The sequence below is a fragment of the Rutilus rutilus genome, assembly GCF_951802725.1.
Source record: "Rutilus rutilus genome assembly, chromosome: 1".
NCBI lineage: Eukaryota > Metazoa > Chordata > Actinopteri > Cypriniformes > Leuciscidae > Rutilus > Rutilus rutilus.
In genome coordinates, this window is record NC_140209.1 from 9748604 (window position 1) to 9772028 (window position 23425).

The window sequence follows — 23425 nt, forward strand, 5'->3', positions numbered from 1 at the left end:
CTCTGATGAAGATTAATAGTTTATTCTGGAGAGTGTGTGTTTGCTTTAAGTGAGGAAAAATACTATGATTTAAAACTTCTGCTTTTTATGCTGGTATGTTTATGGTTTCATTTATTAATATATATCATAATGATCACTGAGATATACTGTGTTTCAGGAACCAGTGGAGATGATCATGTGTTCATCAGTTCTGGTGAAAATGTGCGTCTGTCCTGTAATAAAACTCTTTCTGACTGCACATCTAAAACTACATGGACCTACTATAACAGCATCAGACCTTCAGAGATAGTTAAACTGATTACTTTAGGGAAAAAAAATAAAGACACAGAGAGACATGAGAGACTGAGTCTGGAGTCTGACTGCTCTCTGAACATCAAGAACGTCACAGAAGAAGATCATGGATCTTACACCTGCCAACAAATAAACAACCAAAAACAAGCTCCTGATGCACGTGTTTTTCTGCATGTTCTTCATGGTAAGTTTATGATTATGTGGTCAATTTAAAATTCTCCCTTTAAACTCAGATGATGATTGAAGAGTCTGTGATTTGTGTCTTGTGTTCAGTTTCAGTGTCTCCATCATCATCATCATCATCATCATCATCATCTTCATCCTCACAGACTGAGATCAGTCCAGGCCGCTCTGTGACTCTCTCCTGTCAGTTGTATTTATTTACTACACTCTCCTGTGATGATCTGGTCAGTTCTGGGAGATTTGAGCTGTTGTGGGTGAATCAGGCTGGTGTTGATCTGAAGACAGACTCCAGATATCATATATTATCATCATCAGATCACTGTTTCATCATAAATCTGACTACAACACTCATGAATGAAGATAACAACAGAGAGTGGAGATGTCAGCTTACTCACAGAAATCAACTCAAGACCTCAGTCAGATACACTGTCAAGTATTCAGGTGAGAAAACAGTGTTAGAAGAGCCTCATAATGTCAGTAACACTAAGGTCTATCAGTATCACTGAACCAGAACAAACTGAGGGAACAAAAGCTTCTTTGACTCTCACAGAAGAGTAACTCAAAGCATTGCTTCAAACTAATGAACTGCAGTGAAGTAACAGTCCAAAACGTGATGCTGGAAATAATAAAGGAATTGAAACTTGACAGCAAAAATATTAACTTTTTTATGTAATGTGATGATCAAAGGTAAAATATGGTTATCTTGAGTGTTAACTCATCAAATTATGACTGTCATATTCTACAGTATGATTGTCACATTGAGTTTTTGTTTTAGTTTCATTTCATGGACTATTATGGTGTGTCCCAATTAGCGTACTTATGCATATTCTAGGACATGTTTAGTATAAACAGTGAGAGTAGTGTGTTCATATAACACTCCGGTTCTTTCACTTGATTCTCCCAGAAAGCAGAAATCACATAGCTTCTAAAAAGCTGGTGCGGGATTGTGCACTTCACTTTCACTTTTAAATTTGCATCAATTCATTATTCGCAGGGAGTTTGATTGACATGTGATCTGAGTCTGACCAATCAAAATCCACCATTTTTGTCCGACAAAGCATTCAGGAGAGTTATAGATTAACGTCGGTGGATTTGATCTTAGCTTTAACTGAGGCAATCTGTCACGACACATTACAGAGCCACAAAACGGTAGGCCTATTTACTGTTTAATTTTCTTTGACTGACCAAATTTGAAAGTTGAGACTTTGTTTCATATTAAATATTTCCTGCTCAGTCCTGTCTGTCAGCGCATTGTCAATGTCCTCTATTTTTCACTGCTTGAGAACATGGGTTGAATCCGAAATCGCCCCCTAAACCCTCATTCACTAAGTTAGGCCTATTCCCTACGTTAGTCCACTAACACCGTTCACTTGAAGGAGTGACTGAAAAAAAGAGTGAGCGAATTCGGACAGCCGTTGAGCGTACATAAGCTGTACACTCGTTAATGCAGCGCAATGTGGGATTGAATAAGTGCACTCAATAACGTCCACTATAGAGCTCGTGTGAATTGCACGTATAAAATAAAGTTAACGAACAACCTCGATCCATCAGGGAAACGCCACATAGGTCTCTGAACTTCACTGCAAAGAGTTGAAGAGTTTTTCTTTTGCGTGAAGAAGCCGTTCGCCGGAGATGTGTTAAAAGCGGAGTGCATTCATGATGATTAGGCTACCGGTATAATAATCCTCCTGGCGCCGGGTCTGAGTGAGTCATTTACTCTCTTACCTTTGTTCTTTGATTAACATAATGACACTTTAAGACCAGCCGCTGCTGACAGAGACGCAATCTGACACGCGCCACATTTCCTCACGTTCATTTAAGACTTTATTTAAATCATTTAAGGGTGTATTCACACCAGGAAAGTCCGATTGTTAACTTGCTTTGGTCCGGACCAAATAGGATGTTGATTTTTTTTGTTTGGTACGGTTCGCTTTCACACTGCTCTTTTTGCAAAATTTGTTAACAAAAATTTGTAAACACAAATGTGTGCTATGGTCATCCATTCATTGGACAGGAATTCTCAAGCAGGGAAGTGCAAAAACATTCTCAGCATGGAGATATTTTGTAATGCAATATTTGTTATTTTACTGATTTGGTGTTATTCTCTACAAACGCAATATGAAGAAACTAATGAGCATCATATGATGTTGTAATTAGGATTTTGCAAAGACGAAGATGTGCTGCAAGACGGTTCTGGCGGAGAGAGCATGCTCTTAACTGATAAAGTTCAAACATTCTTAAAAACAAGTGAACAGTCAGTAATAAAATAAGAACAAATACACAAATTACAAGCAGAGATAAATATTAAATAAAGTTACAAAGTCTAACAGTAGTATTCAGGTAGGCTACAGAAATTATTAAGCCTAAATGTAAAATAAAACTATTTGTTAGTTTATTAGAAAATAAATATAGTTTCATCTTTCTTAAAGTTGTATTTTGTTATTTTATTAATCTTAATAATGACACAGACAACGGTAGGAATATTGGGTGTCTGCTGTCACTTTAAGACCGAATGCATGGACCGAAAAAAATCACAAACATCAACTATGACATAACCGAGAAAATACTTGCGAGACGGGTAGATTCGTTTTTAACAATGTTGTGTGCATGTGTGTCCGTTCAAGGGCAAGGAAACGCAAAAGAGGAATGAATTCGGTGTTCAAGCGCTGTCTGAAACGCACCTCTCTGTCTCGATTTTCGCTCCTTTTGCGTTGAAAAATGTTTGAACACGTCCAAATGATACACTTTCACTCTATGATGGTTAAATTTAGTAGTTAATCCGCGAATCACATGCGTGCCGAACCGTGTGGCAGCTGGTCCGGACGGATCACAGATTAATGTAGCCTATAGGCATTTCTTCACCCCAAATTACATAGTAAAACTCTGACCCTGTCAAAAAAGGCAGAGTGCTTTTTACAATTGGGTTGGTTCATGTTCACACCTTAAACAAACCGTACCAGAGTTCGTTTGGCACCGGACCGAGACTACCTCTTCACCCGGGTCTCGGTACGGTTGTTCGGTCCGCACCCGAGTGAGATTGCTGTATTCACACCTGCCCAAAAGATCCGCACCAAGGGGGGAAACGAACTTGAGTTCAATTCAATCGAACCAAACAAGTCAGGTGTGAATACACCCTTAGACTGCTCTTATGAGGACACTCGACAAAACGGACATTTTGGGATCATTTGTGTGTGTTATGGTTTGTTCAAGCCCAAAAAAAGAACTCGAAACTGACGCGCGTCTTTTTTGTTTTTGTGTGTGTACAGCGCAGAAAGCATTCACATTAATAAGAGCGTGATCATACAACGCTAGTATATATTTAAATATATATATATATATATATATATATATATATATATATATATATATATATAAAGAAAAATAGTTATCTCTGCCTACATTTTGTTTCTGTCTGACCGGAGAAAGTTTGTCCTGCCATTCACCTCAACAGCTCAGATGAAACTGAAGAGAAAATGGCCGACTTCACTTTTTTTTTACTCTAATGCTCAATTCACCTTCTTATACTACGCCCTAAAAGTATGTACTCTTTTTGGTAAGAAAAGGTTCATACTTTTGAGTGTGTAGCAGAAGAGTAGACAAGCTTTGGGACAAACTATCACGCCTCTTGATCACTTGGAATCCAATATGGAGCTGATTATAAATTATACATTTGTTTTACACACCATTATATAGGCCTGTGTGTGTGCTTGGGCTGTTGGAGAAAATATATATTTTTTTAAATCTAAATAAAAGTCTAATATACTATATAGAGTTGTGTGGTGTGACATGCTTCATGCCGCAATGCATGCTGGGAGCCATGAGTTTTATACTATGGGTGGCTCCCAGCATGCATTGCGACATGAAGCATGTCACCATTGTCGATGGCTTTTGTCTTTGTATATAATTGTCCCCATTCATCCTTTTCACCAGACACAGACTCTGAGGATCATTCGACTACAAACACACCAGGCACAGATCACTGGAATAAAAACACAGGTACATGATCACAGTGTTTTGTCTTTGTCTGTAATTGTCCCCAATCTGCCCTGTCCGTCTCTGACTCTGTGCTCGATCTCTTCTTCAGTCATAGTGATTTCTGTCGCTGCAGTCGCTGTTCTCCTTCTTGCTCTTCTCTGGCTGATCTGCAGAAAAAGAGCTGGTGAGTTTTCAGATTTACTCCTTTACAACAATTAAAAACAGTTCAGATGAGCAAACAAACACATCATGTTCAGACTGTAAGTATCATAGAAACATGTGGATTATATGAAATTCTCAAACAGAAGTTTATTCCTGCTGAGAAATTCTGTAATGTCAATATCACAGAGTTATCAAGTCAACAATCATTTTTATTATTCATTTTAATGCTTCAACAAAATCTGATTGTTGAAAATCTTAATGCTTAACATTGTGTTTGCTCATAAATACTCAAATTTCATGAGGCACTTGTTTTCAGATAATAAAAGAGGGACTGGCGACTCTGCGGTGAGTTCAGTAATGCAGTGATTTAGATTTGATTACTGTCTTTAAAGCTCAATAAAGTGTCATTCATGCAGTTTAACTGTTTGTTCTGAAGGTCAAAGATGAGAATGATCATGAAGGGACGTATGAGACGATCAACATGTCCATTCCTCCCGCTGCAAGAGCCAATGTGAGTCCACTAAATCATCAAACATTACGTTCACTTGTCTGTTCAATAATGTGATTTAAAAGCTTTTGTGTTATTCTACATGTTATAGTGAGAGATATGTCTGTTCTGTGTGTTAAACTTGACTCTCTGCACGTTTGCATTGATGTTTAGGAGCAGACAGATGATGTGACTTATTCTGAGGTCACTTCTTCCAATACAAAGCCAGTAAAATCACTCAATGTGAGTAGATACCAGCACATGAGTTTGACTCTCAGATAAATGAAGCTCATGCTCTAATAATAATAATAATAATCGCTGGGGTTCAAACACTGATGGACAGAATCTGTTCTTTCAGGATCATGATGATACAGTGACTTATGCTGCCATCAGAGGAAGAGAAGATCAACCGTAGGATGAACTTTACGCCTCTGTGAACAAGAACAAGACCTTCACAAATAAACAATAAAGGTCCCATTGCAGGAAAATTTCACTTTATGAGATTTTTTAACCTAAATATTTAGTTCCCCTAGCCTGCCTATGGTTCCCCCAGTGGCTAGACGTTTTGATGGGTGTAAACCAAGCCCTGGGAATTTTTGAGAAAATGAAAGCTCAGACGGGCGAATCTAGAAATCTTCCCCTTATGTCGTCATAAGGGCAAAGGTCACCTCCCCTTTCTCTTCTTTGCCCGCAAAGAGAATTTGGCCCGTCCATGAGAAAATGAGCTGCGCGATATTGGTTTTTCCTCGAGAGACATCATGGCTTACAAACAAGCATGGCAGTTGCTCAGTGTTTGGATGTGCAAATGAACACAAAGGTATTTTTTTAGTTCCTTCATCCGAGCCTCTGAAGAACCGGTGGGTTATGTGAATGTCTGATGTGTAATTGTTCAAGTTCATACATAATCTTTCTCTCTAAGTCGTTCAATACTGTTTATGCATCAGTAAATCAAGCCAGTGACTAAACGATCAACTTCACATCGTTTCTCTTAGTAGGATGAATATAATCTTACTTAAACTGTGATTAATATATATACAGAAAGCGACCAAAGAACAATCCCTTTCCAATCGCCCAAGCTGTCAATCAATCACACAGTGCGAGTTTATCTGGACACTTGCCAAAACTCGTTATGAAATCAATGACGCTTTTATACTGCACAACGAAGCTCTTACTGTACTTACCTCATGTTTGCATTGGTGAAATCATTAGTGAGTGCAGAAACTGCGTTGCAATGATAAGATCTTCATTCACGCGATCAACAGGCTGTCATCTGCTCAATGCTCATCATTGCAACCTTTTATGTGACGGGAATAGATCTAAATACTTAAAAAAAACTTCTCACGATTCGTTAATCCAGATAGCTATAATAGTAAAAACGTATAATAGCTGTAATAGTAAAAGTTTTCGAGAGAGTTCCACATGTAATGCGAGATATTCCATATGCAAGGATGTCAGCCAATCACAGCAGTGGGCGTTTACACTGAAGTCTCACAGCAGCCAATCACAGCAGTGGGCGTTTACACTGAAGTCTCACAGCAGCCAATCACAGCAGTGGGCGTTTACACTGAAGTCTCACAACAGCCAATCACAGCAGTGGGCGTTTACACTGAAGTCTCTCAGCAGCCAATCACAGCAGTGGGCGTTTACACTGAAGTCTCACAGCCAATATCAGCTATATCAGCTGTTGTATATCAGCTGTTTCTTCTACAGAGAGACGTCCGTCTGAGAATTACATCAGTGTCTGCTCACATTATATTGTCATAACATATCCTAAAATTTGACTTTGCAATGTGTATATGTCACAAAATGAAATGCTAGCTATTTCTTTCTATTTTTCACATGTGACAATAAAAAGCATGAAAAATCATGAGTTAAAATAAAAGTTGTCTCTTCAATTCCTGTAAAAACAGACATAACTAAACTTGCTCCTTTTAAAAACCCTCTATTTGAAAACCCACCAGCCGCCACTGGAAAACAGAAGTACGTTTGGCAGTAACTGCAAAGCTATTTGAGAAAAAAAATATTACTGATTTATTACAAAAAAAAAAAAAAAAAAATAGGGGGGACCTAGGATGATAACAGCACTAACACTAGACAAGAGAGTCCATTACCACACTCTGAGCTACAAGGAAACACTGAACATTTCGACACCATGTTTCACTTCCTCAAATCTGCTTCACAGCTTTATCAGCGCTTTAACCTGTTCTGAGAACAGAGCTATTCTCTGAACGTGTTCAAATGCATCCTGCAAAATCTCCATCATCTGGAAATCACACTGAATGCTGCACTTGAAGTCCATTTCAGAGTCTTGCATATCTGAGCTTTCTCTATTCTCCTGAGTAACTCTCTCAGTTAAATGATCTATAAGAGATCATCTGAGGTTTTGCATATGTGATAGTCCTGTTTCTCTTTATTTTGCAGATTTTAAACACACATAAACACTAACATTTTACATGAAGCATTGGCTTTATCACATTTGCTGTCGATGAATAAATGATGTTACTGCCATGATGGTGTTGTTCCAGCATCTGCCAGCAGAGGGTTGATGAGATTATCCAGTCAATTCCTGACCCAATCCCAGATGAAAACAGTGAGGATCAGGCACTCTTTTAAAAAGACAAATGTCGGCCTATACTTTTGGACTCTGCTCATATATATATATATATATATATATATATATATATATATATATATATATATATATATATATATATATCACAAAAAGGTGCTTGTATATAGACTGTTTAATGTACAAGGGATCATTAAAAGATCACTAGTAGAGAGAAATTGTAGGGGAGACCGGGGACAGTTGCAACACTTTTTGCATTTCTCTCAGTTACTCAGAGACTATTATGACTAGACCAACCAAATTTGTATACATTAAACTTGCATCTGTCTGCTAATTACCCATACCATTTAAAGATGATTATATATGACATATCGTTCACATTTATTTGAATGGAAGAAGCCAGATGTTGCAACTGACCCCGACCCAGGGGACGGTTGCAACACAACCCAGGGACGGTTGCAACATGTTAAAAATACCTTAAATTTCATTAATTAACTTAAGCTTTTTATCTCAATGAGCAAAGAATTCTGAAAATATTAACTGTTTTAGGCCTATACTATAATATTATAGTATTATTTATTTCAATAATATTATTGTAGCCTATAATTTATTTATTTAGTCATATTTATCAAATAACAGTTATTGAGTTTTGTTTGTTCATGTGTAGAACATAGGCCTTGCCTACATAGATTCAGTGTGCAGGTGTTACAGATGCTATTCAATCTCTCCATATTTCAGTTTCAGACAGGAAGAATTGAACAATTTGCAATGCAACAAACTTTTATTAAACATGCAATTTATAACTTGTTGCAACCGTCCCCAACCCTATCAGCCATGACAGAGCATCATATTCCTGCTAGACACACTGACTTTGACACATGCTAACCATGTCACTTAGAAGTCAACAAAACAATAATTCAAACTAAGTAAGTGTTGATTAATTCATACAAAATTTCAGGACAGTATGACAAAAATATATCTCATGAAAAAATTTACTTTCATACCTCCAAAACAAGTTTTGTACAATAAATGCAACATTTGTTGAATATGTGTTCTGTCTTCTTGGTGGGTGGAGGGTCTAACTGTGCATGTGCAGTGTGAGTGTCATCACTCTAGCTTGTTTCTGATTGGAGAAAAATGACATGTTGCAACCATCCACTGTTGCAACTGTCCCCGGTCTCCCCTACTAATCCCCGGGCTTCACGACACGTGACCCTAAGAGTGAAAATGAAAAAAATCATGCCCTGACTAACACAACTACTTTCTACTCAAGGACCTTGATATAATTGTAGAGTAAAAAGTATGATATTTGTCTTTTAAATGTAGTGAAGTTAAAGTAACAAGTTTCCAGAAAAAATAATACTCAAGTAAAGTACAGACACTCAAAAAGTGTACTTAAGTACAGTACTCTAGTAAATTGTTACTGTCCACCTCTGAATGAGAAACAGCACTTACTTCTGTTATAGTCTCCATAATCCCCATGATGGAGATCATGAAGATATCAACTCTGACTCTGATCAAGACAATATTAATCACTCTCAGAAAAAAGTACTTTTTTCAAAGGGTACAACTTTATACCTTAAGCGTGCAAATTGGCACCATAGACTGTAAAAAAATAAGTGTGTAGTGTGTGTGACTTCACCTGTTGGTTTCTGAAGAGCGTTTTTGAAGCCTAAAGTGGGCGGAGCCGGCTGTCGCCATCTTGGCAGCGCGTCACTCCCGGATAACAGAAAATGGGCAAAGAGGCGTGACGTGGGTGAGCTGAGGCTATTGGTATTGACCTGTTGCTGAAGCCACGCCCGCCTAGCTCGACGTGATCGAGTTAGCTCAGGCTAAGGAGCTAATGCTATATGCTAAAGGCCTCGCTATAAAGTGACAGCTGATGATGTAAAGCCAATAGTTAAAGTTCATGTTTTTGCCCTTCGAAATATTATAATAGTTAAAAGACATAGCTACAAGTGAGACTGTGTATCTTGATTCTGTACTATTCTGCTAGTTGAAAATGTATTATGCAGTAACTTACAATATTACTCTGAGCTTGTTTGTGTGTAACAGTGATTTATGTGCATACATGTCAGTCACTCTTTTTTTACAGTCTATGGTCCGTCAGCTCGGCATCGCTCGTCAAGTTCGTAGAGAGCTTTATTATTCAGTCCATTTTAAATTCTGATTTTGGCCGCCTCTCTAATGGGTCAAACCATAGATATAACCTCAGAAGTTCAAGTAAATGAGTGTAGCCTCTATATCTATAGACACTTTTAAATCTGAAATCCAAAAAGCAACGAAATTGTCAGACATCCAGTGCATATTCACAGAGGAAAACAACTGGACAACCCATCCATCCATCTTCCGCTTATCCGGGGCCGGGTCGCTGGGACAGCAGTCTAAGCAAAGATGCCCAGACTTCCCTCTCCCTAGACACTTCCTCCAGCTCTTCCGGGGGGGCGTTCCCAGGCCAGCCGGGAGACATAATCCCTCCAGCGTGTCCTAGGTCTTCCCCTGGGTCTCCTCCCGGTGGGACGCGCCCGGAAAACCTTCCAGGGAAGGTGTCCAGGAGGCATCCGGAACAGATGCCCGAGCCACCTCAGCTGACCCCTCTCGATGTGGAGCGGCTCTACTCTGAGCTCCTCCCGAGTGGCCAAGCTTCTCACCCTATCTCTAAGGGATCACCCAGCCACCCAGCGGAGAAAGCTCATTTTGGCCGCCTGTATCCGGGATCTTGTCCTTTTGGTCATGACCCACAGCTCATGACCATAGGTGAGAGTAGGAACGTAGATTGACCGGTACATCGACCACATTACTGCAGATGTCTGTCAATCTCCCATTCCATCCTTCCCTCACTCGTGAACAAGACCCCAAGATACTTGAACTCCTCCACTTGAGGCAGGAACTCTCCACCAACCTGAAGTGGGCAAGCCAACCTTTTCCGACTGAGAACCATGGCCTCGGATTTGGAGGCGCTGATTCTCATCCCAGCCGCTTCACACTCGGCTGCAAACCGTCCCAGTGCATGCTGAAGGACCTGGTCTGATGGGGCCAGAACGACAACATCATCCGCAAAGAGCAGAGAGGAAATCGTGTGGTCCCCAAACCTGACCCCCTCCGGCCCCTGGCTGTGCCTAGAAATTCTGTCAATAAAAATTATGAACAGAACCGGCGACAAAGGGCAGCCCTGCCGGAGTCCAACATGCACCGGGAACAAGTCTGACTTACTGCCAAAGGCAAAGGGCCTTATTGGCAAAGGGCCCCGGACCCCATACTCCCAGAGCACCCTCCACAGGACACCGCGAGGGACACAGTCGAATGCCTTCTCCAAATATATCACAACTGGAAAACAGTGCTGGTTATTCTCTCGACCACTACTCGACCACGACGGAGTCCAAAGGCGTGGGCGAAGTAATGGGTGTATTCAATTGTATGAAATAATCCCAAAAAAGCACAAACACGGCAGAGATGCCAAGTTCAGCGGCTGGAATTTTCTGAGGTGACGTGACGCTAACAGACAGACAAACTGCTGATAGTGACAGGCTGACATCAGCGGCAATCCACCTGTCACTCAAGTGGCCCCGCCCTTAATTATGCAGAACTTTAAGGCTTAATGTTATTTAAACGGATGAGTTATAAATAAATTCACCCCCTCACAGTTTTCATGAAGGGCAAGATTAGTTATTTAGACCAAAATCAATTTTTGTTCCAGGCTGTAAACATATTGTTTTCTGCTATAAAGTTGGGCATTTTAACATGGGGGATATATGGAATTGACTCTCTTTTGCAGCCTCTCTCTAGTGGCCAGACAATGAACTGCAGTTCTAGTTACTTCTGTATCGGCTTCGCAAGAGAGACCGGAAGGTTGCCGCTTGATTGCCACCTTAAAGGTACATATTAGTACCTGTGTACAAAGGTGCCTTTTGAAAAGGTTCTGGCCCAGTGACAGCTTTTGTACCATTTTTACTAAGAGTGATTTCTATCAGGATGACTCTGAACCAGACTGTCGATGTGGAAACAGACGATTCAGAACAGGACTATGTCTTGGTCAATATTACAGAAAACAGAAGTACGTTTGGCAGTAACTGCTATTTTAAGGGGGTACAAAAAAATTACTGATATTCAATTTTTTTTTTTAAATAAAGAAAAATAAAAAAATAGAGGGGACCTAGGATGATAACAGCACTAGACAAGAGAGTCCATTACCACACTCTGAGCTACAAGGAAATGCTGAACATTTCAACACCATGTTTCACTTCCTCAAATCTGGTTTAACCTATTCTGAGAACAGTACTTGTTATTGACGCAGAGCAGAGAAGAGGTAAGCTAGCAGCAATGCTATATTGAGATAAAAAAAAATATCTTCCAAGCACAAGCCATGGTAAAATAATATAAGTGATTACATTACATTACAACTTAATAACATGAGGTTTAAAACATCAGTCATATGGGTTTTATTAGACAGGGTAAAATATTAAAACATGCTGTAATGTTAAACTATTAACAGTTTATGGACATTAAAATAAGAGGATATTTGCATTATTATTTGTAAATATCATACTGCAGATATCTCTACTAATGATGCTTAAAGTTAGCATTAAATGAAAATTCATGTTTCTAAATGAATGATATTCATCTTATTGTGAATGTTTCATACATCCATAAAGAATAGAGCAGAATAAAGTAGGATATAAAAGAGTAGAATAGTCTTTATTGTCATTATACGCAGGTGCAATAAAACTCTACACAGCAAATTTACCAGTGTTAAATGAACACTGCTCAGTGTTTCTATGAGTCCAGAAATAAAGTAAAACTGGTTAGTAATAAGTGTGTCACGCAGATCAGCACGCTCCGCTCACTCGTTCCCTCTCCCCGGAAGTCTGATTTACCTCTCCTGCACATCATCACCGGCTCACACTATAAAGAGACACTTCCCTAGTGATGGCAAAATGAGGCTTCCTGAACCACTGAGACCTCGCAGCCCATTGCTTCACTCAAAGGGTCATTACTCGAAGCTTCATTCAGCATTGCTCACTAGTGACACCTAGCGACTGTGCAAAGAAACAGCAGACAAATAAATCAATACTGAACCAATAACCTGAGCAGACAATTGTCCATTGCCTGGGTATAGAATAAAATATGTCCGAATTTACTTGTGCAGAGACAACTGTCACACACAGTTCATTAATTATTCATAAATTGTTTGGATAGTGACAGTATAAACAACAAAAGTGAGACTGTGTTGAGTGCAGTGCTTATGGTGGAGGAAGTGTAATAAACAGAAAAGTGTGGGGTGGGAAAGGTTAAGAATTGTTTCTGGGTCGTTTAGTGCAGTGAACTGTTACTAGTTTTAGTGCAGTGTTGTGCTTATGGGACTGGGGATGTAGAGGAGCAAACTGCAACACTGCAGGTTGGGGTGGGTGAAGGAAGGATTACAAATTACTTTTATTGAGGAACAGAATTGTTTCAAGTGTGTTGGGGTTTAGATGATTCCTCTTCTCAGACAAAACCTCAAAACCTGAGCTGGGGGTGTGTTGGTGGAAGCAGAATGGAGACCAGAATTTCTGATTACAGAAGCGCATTCAGATTTTAATCTTGATACCGCTTCTTGCAGTTTCCCTTGACTTAAGAATCCCAGTTTTTTTTTAATCTGGGATCCAATAATGTGGGTATGGTCATCACGCTTATTGATTCTAAATGTACTGCATGTTCCCTGACCCTCCGCACAAGGCTGTCACCCAGATGCCTTGTTAACTTTGAATTGAGGCCTTCTAGCTTGCTCGTTACAGCATGATTAAGCATCTTTACTTTGGAGGCAGACACCCTTTTCTCTCCCGAAAGCTCTACTGTATCCTGGCGGAAAAGGGCTGTAGGAGGGGTGACGTCAGTCTTTAGAGAGGTCAGGGCTGCCCCCACTGGCTCTCTCAGCTGACAGAGACGCTCCAGCATGTTACAAGTGCTGTTCCAGCGAGTGTCCACTTCCGTTATCATTTTCTTTCTGGACAGGACTAGTGGCAAAGAGGGCTTTGAGCTGGGCAGGACCAGCGGCGAAGGAAGCTCTGGGCTGGACGGGACCAGCGGCGAAGAGAGTTTTGGCTCTGGCTCGGAGGGCATGACACTCACAGACTCTGACTTGACGGGCATGACGCTCTCAGTCTCAGGCTCGGCGGGATTACGCTCTCAGTCTCAGGCTCGGCTGGACTGACATGAAGTGCAGCCTCGGCTGGACTGGCGTGAAGCTCTGGTTTGGCAGGACTGACGTGAAGCTCTGACTCGGCAGATGTGACGTGAACAGTCTCTGGCTCGGCAGACGTGACGTGAACAGTCTCGGGATCGGCAGACGTGACATGATGCATAGGCTCGACAGGACGAAACATTTGAACGATGGCCCTCTTGGCAGCACGTGCAGACATAATCGGGGGATCGGCCACGCTGGAAAACCGGTCCCGTACATCCATAGACCGATCCAGTGGCTGGCTTGATGGTTGGCAAGACGTGACGATTCCCAGGCTGGGCGGGCGAGACGTGAACTGACTCTGGCTGGGCAGACGGGACATGGAGCTGTGAAGACTCTGGACTGGACGCGACCAGCGGTGAGGGCTCTGGGGGTACTGTGAGCTTGCAGGGTGTTTCATCAGCCAAGCCCACAGTAAATGCCAAACCGCTCAAGGAAGAGGGCCAGGTCGACATACCCTTCTAGGGTCCAGCCGGTATAGTCCTCCGGCATCAAATGAACAACGTCATCATCCAGCCCGCTCCAAAACAGGTCCATGAGCTGGGTGTCATCTAACGCTCCCAGGTGACAGCAAGACAAAAAGTCCCTTGCATACCTCTCAATTGGCTGGCCATCTTGGAACATCGAAGAAAGGAATTTCCTCAAGGCCTGGTTGCTAACAACTGCTGGATCCATTTTGTGGTGAGTTCTTCTGTTAGATGCAGAGGCAGGAAGCAGGAAGCAGGAAGCAGGATCCAAATGCAGCAGTGTTTTATTAAATAAACTTGAATTAAGACTAAGACTAAGACTAAGACTCCGGGACGGGACGGGACAACATGCAACATTACAACATCAAGAACTCACAAAGACTGAACTAGACACAGAGCTTAAATACAAAGGCAAACAAGCTAAACAAGATAACAAGGGGGCGTGGCTAATCAGAGACACCTGGGAAGACTAATCAACATAACGGGAGACAGCTAAACATGAAAAGACAGGGGAACACATGATAGACAAGAACAAGACACAAACCCACACCTTGACAGTCAGCTCCCCAGTTCACAAGCACTTCACCATTCCACAATAATTTAATTTTATTTTGATTATATATGCCTACATGAGCCTTGCCTATGAACTCGTAGGATTAGGACTGAGGCTAAAGTTTATGTGAATAAGGCTGCATTTGTTGTTTAAAGCAGATTCATAAGAACTGTTTCTGTACAAGTTAATTAGTCCCATTTATTATTTTTTTCATAAATTCATTCATACAGTTGTTTGTTCATACATTGTGTAAGAACTACATCAACACTAACACATGAATTATGAGGATTAATTGTATTGCTTTGTGGTTTACAGAGCACAAAGAGATTTATTAAATGAAACAATAAAAAAATGGATGTGTCTTCTGGGACAGAAAGGCAGCTTTTCCACCTTTTGACCACAAGATGTCGTTAGTGTGCAACGTGTTGAAAAGCTTCGAGTAATGAACCATTTCACAATACAGTCAAGGGGGAAAGCCCCAGTGCTTCACAAAGCTTCATTTCACCATCACTACTTAGGGGCAACAATAAATACAGAATCAATAAACGGATCTATTTTCTCAGGGCTGGAGAGAGTAAAGCAGAACATTATAATCCATGTGTAGAAACTCTTCCTGAAGACATTTAATATCCGCTTTACAGACACTAATGAAGTGTGTGCAAATACTTTCTGTTTCACCAAACTGGAGCTGACGTTAATCATTTCAAAATACCTTAAAAAAATTCTACAAGTTAGTCATGGATAGTGGAAACCTTTTCAGTAACAAAACAATTTTCTCACTAATAATGTAATAATTGTTTTTCTAGATTTTAACGTCATGTGGGAAACTGCTAAAATAAAGAAGTGACTCTAACAGTAATTCTCTCGTGTGCAAAAGTAGCCAATAAACTGTTCAGAGCAGATGTGTGTTGAGACAGTGTGTTCACTCATTTGATGAGATCATAGGAAGTGAATAACCACAGGAGGATATGATGATGTTTAAAGAAAGAGCTGTAACTATATATAATGAAGAGAAAGACTGACAGAAACACAAAATGGCTGATAAGTGTGATCTGTGTCTGCTGGGACTGATCATTCTCTCTTCACTTCTCACAGGTAAAGAAATCTGTATTTTCTCTAAAGACATTGTAGGATTGAAAATAATCCAAGATATTTGAAATGAACAAAGACGTTTGCTTTACTGTTTTTCACCCCCTCTTTCACCACAATGACCATCTGTAGTTCCTAAAGGCACAGAGGGGCTGATAGTGATCACTGTAGGCCAAGATGTGTGTACTTCAGGGGTCGATGAATTGTCACACATGTAGTACCATGGGGGAAGTTATAATTATCTGATTGGTCAGTTTAAACATCTCACATTTGGGTTTTAGTCACATAGTCAGGGAAAGGATAAAAGAAGATTGTAACTATTGCTCTGTCTCTTTTATTCTCTGGGTCCCTTTATTGGGTCTCTCTCTCTCTCTCTCTCTCTCTCTCTCTCTCTCTCTCTCTCTCTCTCTCTCTGTCTCTCTCTCTCTCTCTCTCTCTCTCTCTGGAATTCTGGGAGTTTGCACGTGTGAGAGTGGTGTTGGGGGGGCAAAAACTGAGTAGTGGACTTTCACCTATATTTCTTTTTTTCCCCATTTCAACTTATTTCTGCATGGTTTGGTAAGTGTTTATTTTTCATTTATTGTTGCTGTTACAGCGAGTGTTTGTGCGGAGGGATGGCGTCCCAGGCTGAGGCACTGTCCTTGCGTAATGGATTCAGGTGTGTGCCTCCTGATGGGGTAATGGTGGAGGATGTGCTTGTGGCGACAGGGGAAGCTGTAGGCCACGAAAATATTTCTTCTGCCTCTTGTATGAATAAGGCTGTTGTAGTTTTTCTGAAAACGCAGAATCTTGTTAATCAGATAATTGAAAATGGCCTTATTATTAATGACGATTTAGTGAAAGTCACTCCACTCTATGCGGCTTCTTCAAAAATTACGATTTCAAATGTGCCGCCGTTCATAATAAATGAAGCATTGGAGCGTGAGCTAGTTCGCTTTGGAAAAATTGTTAGTCCGTTTAAAACGATTTCTCTAGGGTGCAAACACCTGGCTCTAAAACATGTGATGTCGTTCAGGAGAAATGTCAACATGGTTTTGGATTCTCCAGAGAGAACGTTGGATATATCTTTTCGCGTTAAACATGAAGGGAAACCGTATATGATTTATGCAACAACCGGTAATATGAAGTGTTTTGAATGCGGTGATGTTGGGCAACGACATGCGTGCCCACATAAAGAACGCGAAGTTGAAGGTAATGTTTTTGGGGATCAGAAATTGATGTTACTTCTCAAATTGTGCTTACCCAAGGAGTTCGGGGTGAGTGTAAATGCTCCTGAGAATACTCAAACAAATAGCTAAGTGAGAACAAGTGACCGTTTCTGCTCTTAGTAGTATTGCGATTGTTAATATGAACGGAGAAAATGCTGAAACACTGAATGTTGAAAATGTCTTGCGTTCTGTACCAAGTACGAGCGGTATTCAGGCTAGGTTTTGTAGTGTAGAGCGTGTGGTGGAGAAAGAGCAGATGGAGTTGAGCTGCAATAAAGAAGGTAATAAGAGTGGCATGGATGAAGGTTTGTCAGATGAGGCTGCATCTATGCATGACATTGATTTATGTTCACAGGGAGATTCTATAGGTGAGGCGGACTCTCAAGAGTTCTCACAAGATGATCCCTCATTGTATACTTTAGAGAAGATTAATGCTTTTCTGGATGATAGTTTTGGGAAGCAAGTCAATGTGATAGATTTTTTTCCAGATATTGAGAAGTTTGAGAAGTCTGTTTCAATACATCAAAAGAATGTGAGTCTTGAGATTTTTAGTGAAAATAAAAGGTTTCGTTTGAAGAAACATGTAATGGCAATTATTAGAAAGTATAGAAATGTGGAAAAAAAGAGAACGTTAAAGTTTTGTTTTAGCTGACCATCTCATGCATCACATGGTGTCTCTTTTTATAATGCTGCTTTTATCTGTTTTTCTCCTTTCCCTCTTAAACCTACATATGGATGCTTTAAGAGTAGGTTCTCTTGGGGGAGGGATATGCACAAATGTGCATTAGTATCTGAAATAATAGAGCAGAAAAAATTACATGTTATTTATGTAGGAAATGAAGTTGAATGGGGACTGTGGTGGAAAGGGCAGTACAAATTAAGCCATAAAACAAATTTGAGTGCAGGAGTGGCAATTTTCTTTTCACCTGATTTAAGAGTGACTGTTTTGAGTACAGAAGAGCCAATGAATGGCCGTCGTCTTGTTGTTAAAGCTGATATTGATGGGGAAATGTATTATTTCATCAGTGTTTATTCACCAAATGTAGGGTTTGAAAGATTCATATTTTTTGGTGTGTTAAGTAATGCTCTTAAAAAATGCTTTAATGATGGCAATGTCATAGTTGGGGGAGATTGGAATTGTACAGAGAATTTTTCTGTTGATCGAAATACTGAAGAACAGGGGCAGCTTATCTTTTGGATATATGGAGGGTTAAACACCCTGACGTGAGGCAATATACATGGATCAAGGTGAATAGTAATAGAGTTACTGCTGCTCGTTTGGACAGAATTTATGTATCCAAACAGTTGAGCAGTCAAGTTATTGATTGTTCTATTACACCGATGGGTTTTACAGACCATACTTTGGTTACGATTGTAATAAGTAAATCTCAGAGCTCAAATAAGTCCTCTTTTTGGCATTTTAATATTAGATTGCTTCAAGATAAAGAATTTTGTAGGTATTTTGAAATATTTTGGCAACTGTGGAAAATGAAAAAAAGTAGTTTTGAAAATCTAAGACAGTGGTGGGATATAGGAAAAGTGAATATAAAAATGTTTTGTCTGCAATATACTGCCAATACGACTAATGTGTTATGAGAGACGATTGAGTCTGTTGAAAATGAGATATCATCAATAGAAGCAGAATTAATTAACAGATATGATCCTAGTTTGAGTAGTAAGTTACAGAGGAAAAAAATGGAGTTGGGATCTTATTTGAACGAGAGAGTAAAAGGGGCCTTGGTAAGGTCTCGTTTTATTTCTGTTGCAGACATGGATGCGCCAAGTGCATATTTTTTTAATTTGGAGAGTAAAGTGGCAAAGCACAAACAGATGGCCTGTTTACGTCTTCCTGATGGAAGGATGACGTATGATAAAAGAGATATGCGTCGTCACGCAGTGGATTTCTATTCAAATCTTTACACTGCTGAGCATTGTGATGTAAACTGTTCTGCACAACTGTTTCAAGATTTACCTCAAATAGACTCTGACTCAAAGATTGCTTTGGATATAGATATATCCTATCAAGAAATAACAGCTGCCTTGGGCCAACTTAATTCAGGAAAATCTCCAGGCATTGACGGTTTACAACCTGGATTTTATAAACATTTTTGGAATTGCATTGGACAGGATCTTTTTGAATTTTTTTGTGTATGTAACAAGGCTGATATGTTGCCTGTGTCAACGGGCTGTTTTATCAATGTGGCCAAAAAAGGGGGGTTTGACTCTTTTGAAGAATTGGAGACCAGTCGCCCTATTGACTACTGAATACAAAATTTTATCCAAATGCCTTGCAATTAGGCTTAAAAAGTACCTCCATTTAATTGTACACAGTGACCAAACATATTGTGTTCCAGAAAGGACAATATCGGACAATTTGTTTTTGAGTTTCTAAAACAGAAATTGGTTTAATCTCCCTGGACCAAGAAAAAGCGTTCGATCGTGTCGACCACAACTATCTCTTCAATGTTTTGAATGTTTTTGGTTTTGGGGAAGGTTTTTTAAAATGGGTGAAATTGTTGTATGCAGGGGCTTCTTGTATTGTCAAGGTGGGAGGTGGATTGAGCCATCCCATTTCTGTAACAAGGGGCATAAGACAGGGGTGTCCTTTATCAGGACAGCTATATAGTATAGCAATTGAACCTTTTCTTTGCAAATTACGAGAAAAAATGTCTGGCTTGCATATACCTGCTATTTTTAAGACTTCAAGAACAGTTTTAAGTGCTTATGCCGATGATATTACCGTATTTGTTAAAAACACACAAGATGTCAAGGTGATGTCTGATGCACGTTGTTTATGAGAAGGCTTCAACAGCCAAGGTGAACTGGGTAGGTCAAGGTATTGCAGAGAATCTCCCACAATTGCCTAGAGACCTCAAATGGAAATTAGAGGGTTTTAAGATATTAGGTTTTTTTTTTTGGTTCTAATGAGTATCAAAAATTAAATTGGGAGGGCGTAGAGGAAAAAGTGTGCACACGATTGTCTAGATGGAAATAGTTTCTACCCCAGTTGTCCTACAGGGGAAGAGTTTGGGTGGCCAATAATTTGGTGGCATTCACTCTGTGGCATAAATTCAATGTATTGCAACCACCAGCAGGTCTAGTTCAAGCGATTCAGAGGCACTTGGTGAACTTTTTCTGGTCTGGATACCATTGGGTCTGATCTGCTGTACTGTATCTTCCTGTACAAGAAGGGGGACAGGGTTTGGTGGACCTCAAGGCAAGACTAATGACTTTTCGTTTACGAACTGTTCAAAGACTGCCATACAACAGCAATTTTGCTTGGATGGACACTGCAATAGCCCTTTTGCAGAGGGTAGGCGGAATAGGACTCGATAAACACTTATTTCTTATGGATTTACAAGAGTCCAAGTTGGTAGACCTTACCCCGTATTATAAATCTATGCTTGAAGCTTGGAAAGTATTTAATGTGTCAAGAGCACCTGATTTGTCAGTCGGGCCCTGGCTGCTGGAAGAACCTTTGTTTTTTAACCCTCTCCTGTCTTCAAGACTTTTATCATCTGCTTGCTTACGCTCACGGTTGCTGGCTGCTGGATATATGAAGTTGGGCCATATATTGAGTAGCAGTGTGGAAGCTATAAGCCAAAGGACTGAAGTGAAATCTACAAGAATTATACAGCTGTTTGTTGCAGAAGTAAGTGGGGCGTTAGGAGAGTAGTATAGAGACTTTCTGGATAACACAACGATGATCCAAGAGTGGACAGAAGGGCATGACTATGTATTTCCTTCACTCATAGTCAGTGCTGCCGTGGAGAATTGGGAAGAGGATGATAACTGTTTGTTGACATTGTTTTGAGTTAACTGGGAAGAAGGCCTTGTACTTGACTTGTTTAAAAGTGTCAAATGCCAGACTATTGACTGGCGTTCCTTCTACAAAATGGATGGATTTTCTTGGACTTGACTCTTCCCCTAAAGGCTGCTGGCGTGCTCTGTACAAATGTCAAATTAATAAGCGGACAGGTGATCTCCAGTGGAGAATTGTACATGGAACAGTAGCTACGGACAGACATGTGGCGCATCTTAATCCTAGCGTTGGGGTGGGTTGTCCTTTTTGTTTAGAGGTAGTATCAGTGTTCCATTTATTTGTGCAGTGCTCACGTTTAGGGGATCTTTTTTCCCTTTTAAACAATTGGTTTTTATCTTTGGGTGAGGGCTTTTCCTTCAAATTGTTTGTTTATGGTCCTAGGTATTCCGTTCAAAGGAAAAGGACTTTGGATTTAATTCATTTTTTATCAGGCACTGCAAAATTAGTAATTTGGAAAACAAGGAAAAATAAACTTCAAGGGCAGGATGCAATAAGTGTGGTTCCTATGTTTTTGGGTCTTGTGGCAGCTAGACTAAAAGTAGAGTTTGCCTATTATAAGTTGGTGTACTGTTTATCAAAGTTTGTAGAAATCTGGTGTGTTAATGAGGTATTGTGTACTTTATGTGGGAGAAATGAATTGGTGTTGACTTTTTAAATATACATGTAAAAAAAAAAGTGTTGGATGAAATGTGAATAATTTACGATTAAATTGTTATAATAAAGGTGTATTTAAAAATCAAATTCTCTCTCTCTCTCTCTCTCTCTCTCTCTCTCTCTCTCTCTCTCTCTCTCTCTCTGGTAACATTTTACATATATACTGGGTGCAATTAATGGTATAAGTTATTATCATCTCATACATTTATTTTGTAACTATTTTAAGTATAACTATAACCATGTTGTCAATAAACCCTAGTTTTCATTTGGTATTGACTTGATATAATATAATAGTGCTATCTATTGCAATACAATATTGCCACTCTCTATAGCAACGCTCTCCCACATATTAAGCTATTGTAACTGCGCTTATTTCCGTCGTTGGTATAAGTAGCAGTGGGTGGAATAGACAAGAAATGTGCATTTTTCTACCATCTTGCTGACAATGTTTCTTTAGTCATTCGTCAGTCTTGCAGGAAATCCACCCTTACAACATTTAGTTATTTAGTTATCCTATTTAGTTAGTAGGAATTAGTCTGGAAAGAGTTCATTTGAACATGCTCAGTTTATTCTTGCACACATTCACGTTGTGATTTCAGAGTAGTGTATTGATACACACAGATCATACTGTATTATTCCTGATACTGGACATAGTGTCACTCAAACATCTGATGATGAAGAATGATCTTCATATTAAGAGTGTGTCAGTGATTTGAACAGCTCTCTGATAAAGACTAATAGTTTATTCTGGAGAGTGTGTTGTTTGCTTTAAGTGAGATTAATGCTGTTTGTGGAGTTGTTTAATCCTCCTCTGCTGAGATCTTCAGAGACTTAATGTCTTTATCTTCAGTTGATTTAATCTAATGCTGAGTTCACACGGCACGATTTAGCCCTGATTTTGTTACTGTCAAAATGTAGCAGTTCCCTTTCGAGGGAACTCGAACTGTGTCGAATGACACTTTGGGGGAACGCCCCTCAGCGTAGCGCCTCTGAAGTATGAATGAAACTAAACCAATCCTGATTGGTGTTGCGTCATGACGTAGTGTGTGACGGCATATGCGGAAGCTACAAAAGGACGCCGGCACACAACAGAGATAGCTTTCTGTTCTTCAGCAAAGCGCTCTCTGTCTCTTGTACGTCTTATTTGGTGTTGTTTGTCTATCAGTTACACAAAGCACATATATATAAAGCATGGCGAGTAAAAGCAGTTACAGGAGGTGTGTGCATCCCTGCCCTCGTTATATCACGGGTGGGGACACACACCAACTGTGTGTACACTGTTTGGGAGCGCAGCACGCGCGGGCAGCTCTCGAGGGGGCTGCTTGCGAGGATTGTGAGAAATTAACAATCCGTGTGCTGCGTTCCCGTCTGGCCATCTTCGATGATGATGGCCAGGCTCGCGAGCCTCGAGGTGCGGGACCCGTGTTCGCTGAGGCGGCGCGGCAACGCTCTTTATGGGGCTCGCAAATGGATCTGGCGGGGGATCCCGAGACTGCCGAGGCACGCTCTCGTGATTCATCCGCCAGTTCCGATGCTCTCCCGCTTCGCGCGGAAGCCCACTCGGCGGCTTATTCCGCGCGAGTGGAGAGCCCGATGCTTGAGCTGTCTGCTTCTGAGGAAGTAGACGTGCTCAGCATCGAAGGCGGGGATTTTGGGGATGTCTCGCCACCCCATGTCCCCGCATATGAGGAGCTGGTGGAGGTTGTCTCTCGTGCAGTGGCCCGTCTTAATATCAGTTGGCCAC

At 40.4% G+C, this 23425-nt stretch overlaps 1 protein-coding gene across 1 annotated transcript in view; it reads left to right on the forward strand.

Moving 5' to 3' along the window:
- Positions 1-439: 439 nt before the first annotated feature.
- The window catches only part of LOC311287245 (uncharacterized protein), a 38999-nt gene continuing 16013 nt past the window's right edge, over positions 440-23425 (forward strand). Inside the window, exons 1-5 of the mRNA XM_084403949.1 lie at positions 440-475; positions 565-915; positions 4444-4470; positions 4559-4633; positions 4928-4956. Coding sequence (XP_084260075.1) covers positions 825-915; positions 4444-4470; positions 4559-4633; positions 4928-4956 — 222 coding nt within the window. The 5' untranslated portion in view covers positions 440-475; positions 565-824. The remainder of the gene's footprint in view (positions 476-564; positions 916-4443; positions 4471-4558; positions 4634-4927; positions 4957-23425) is intronic.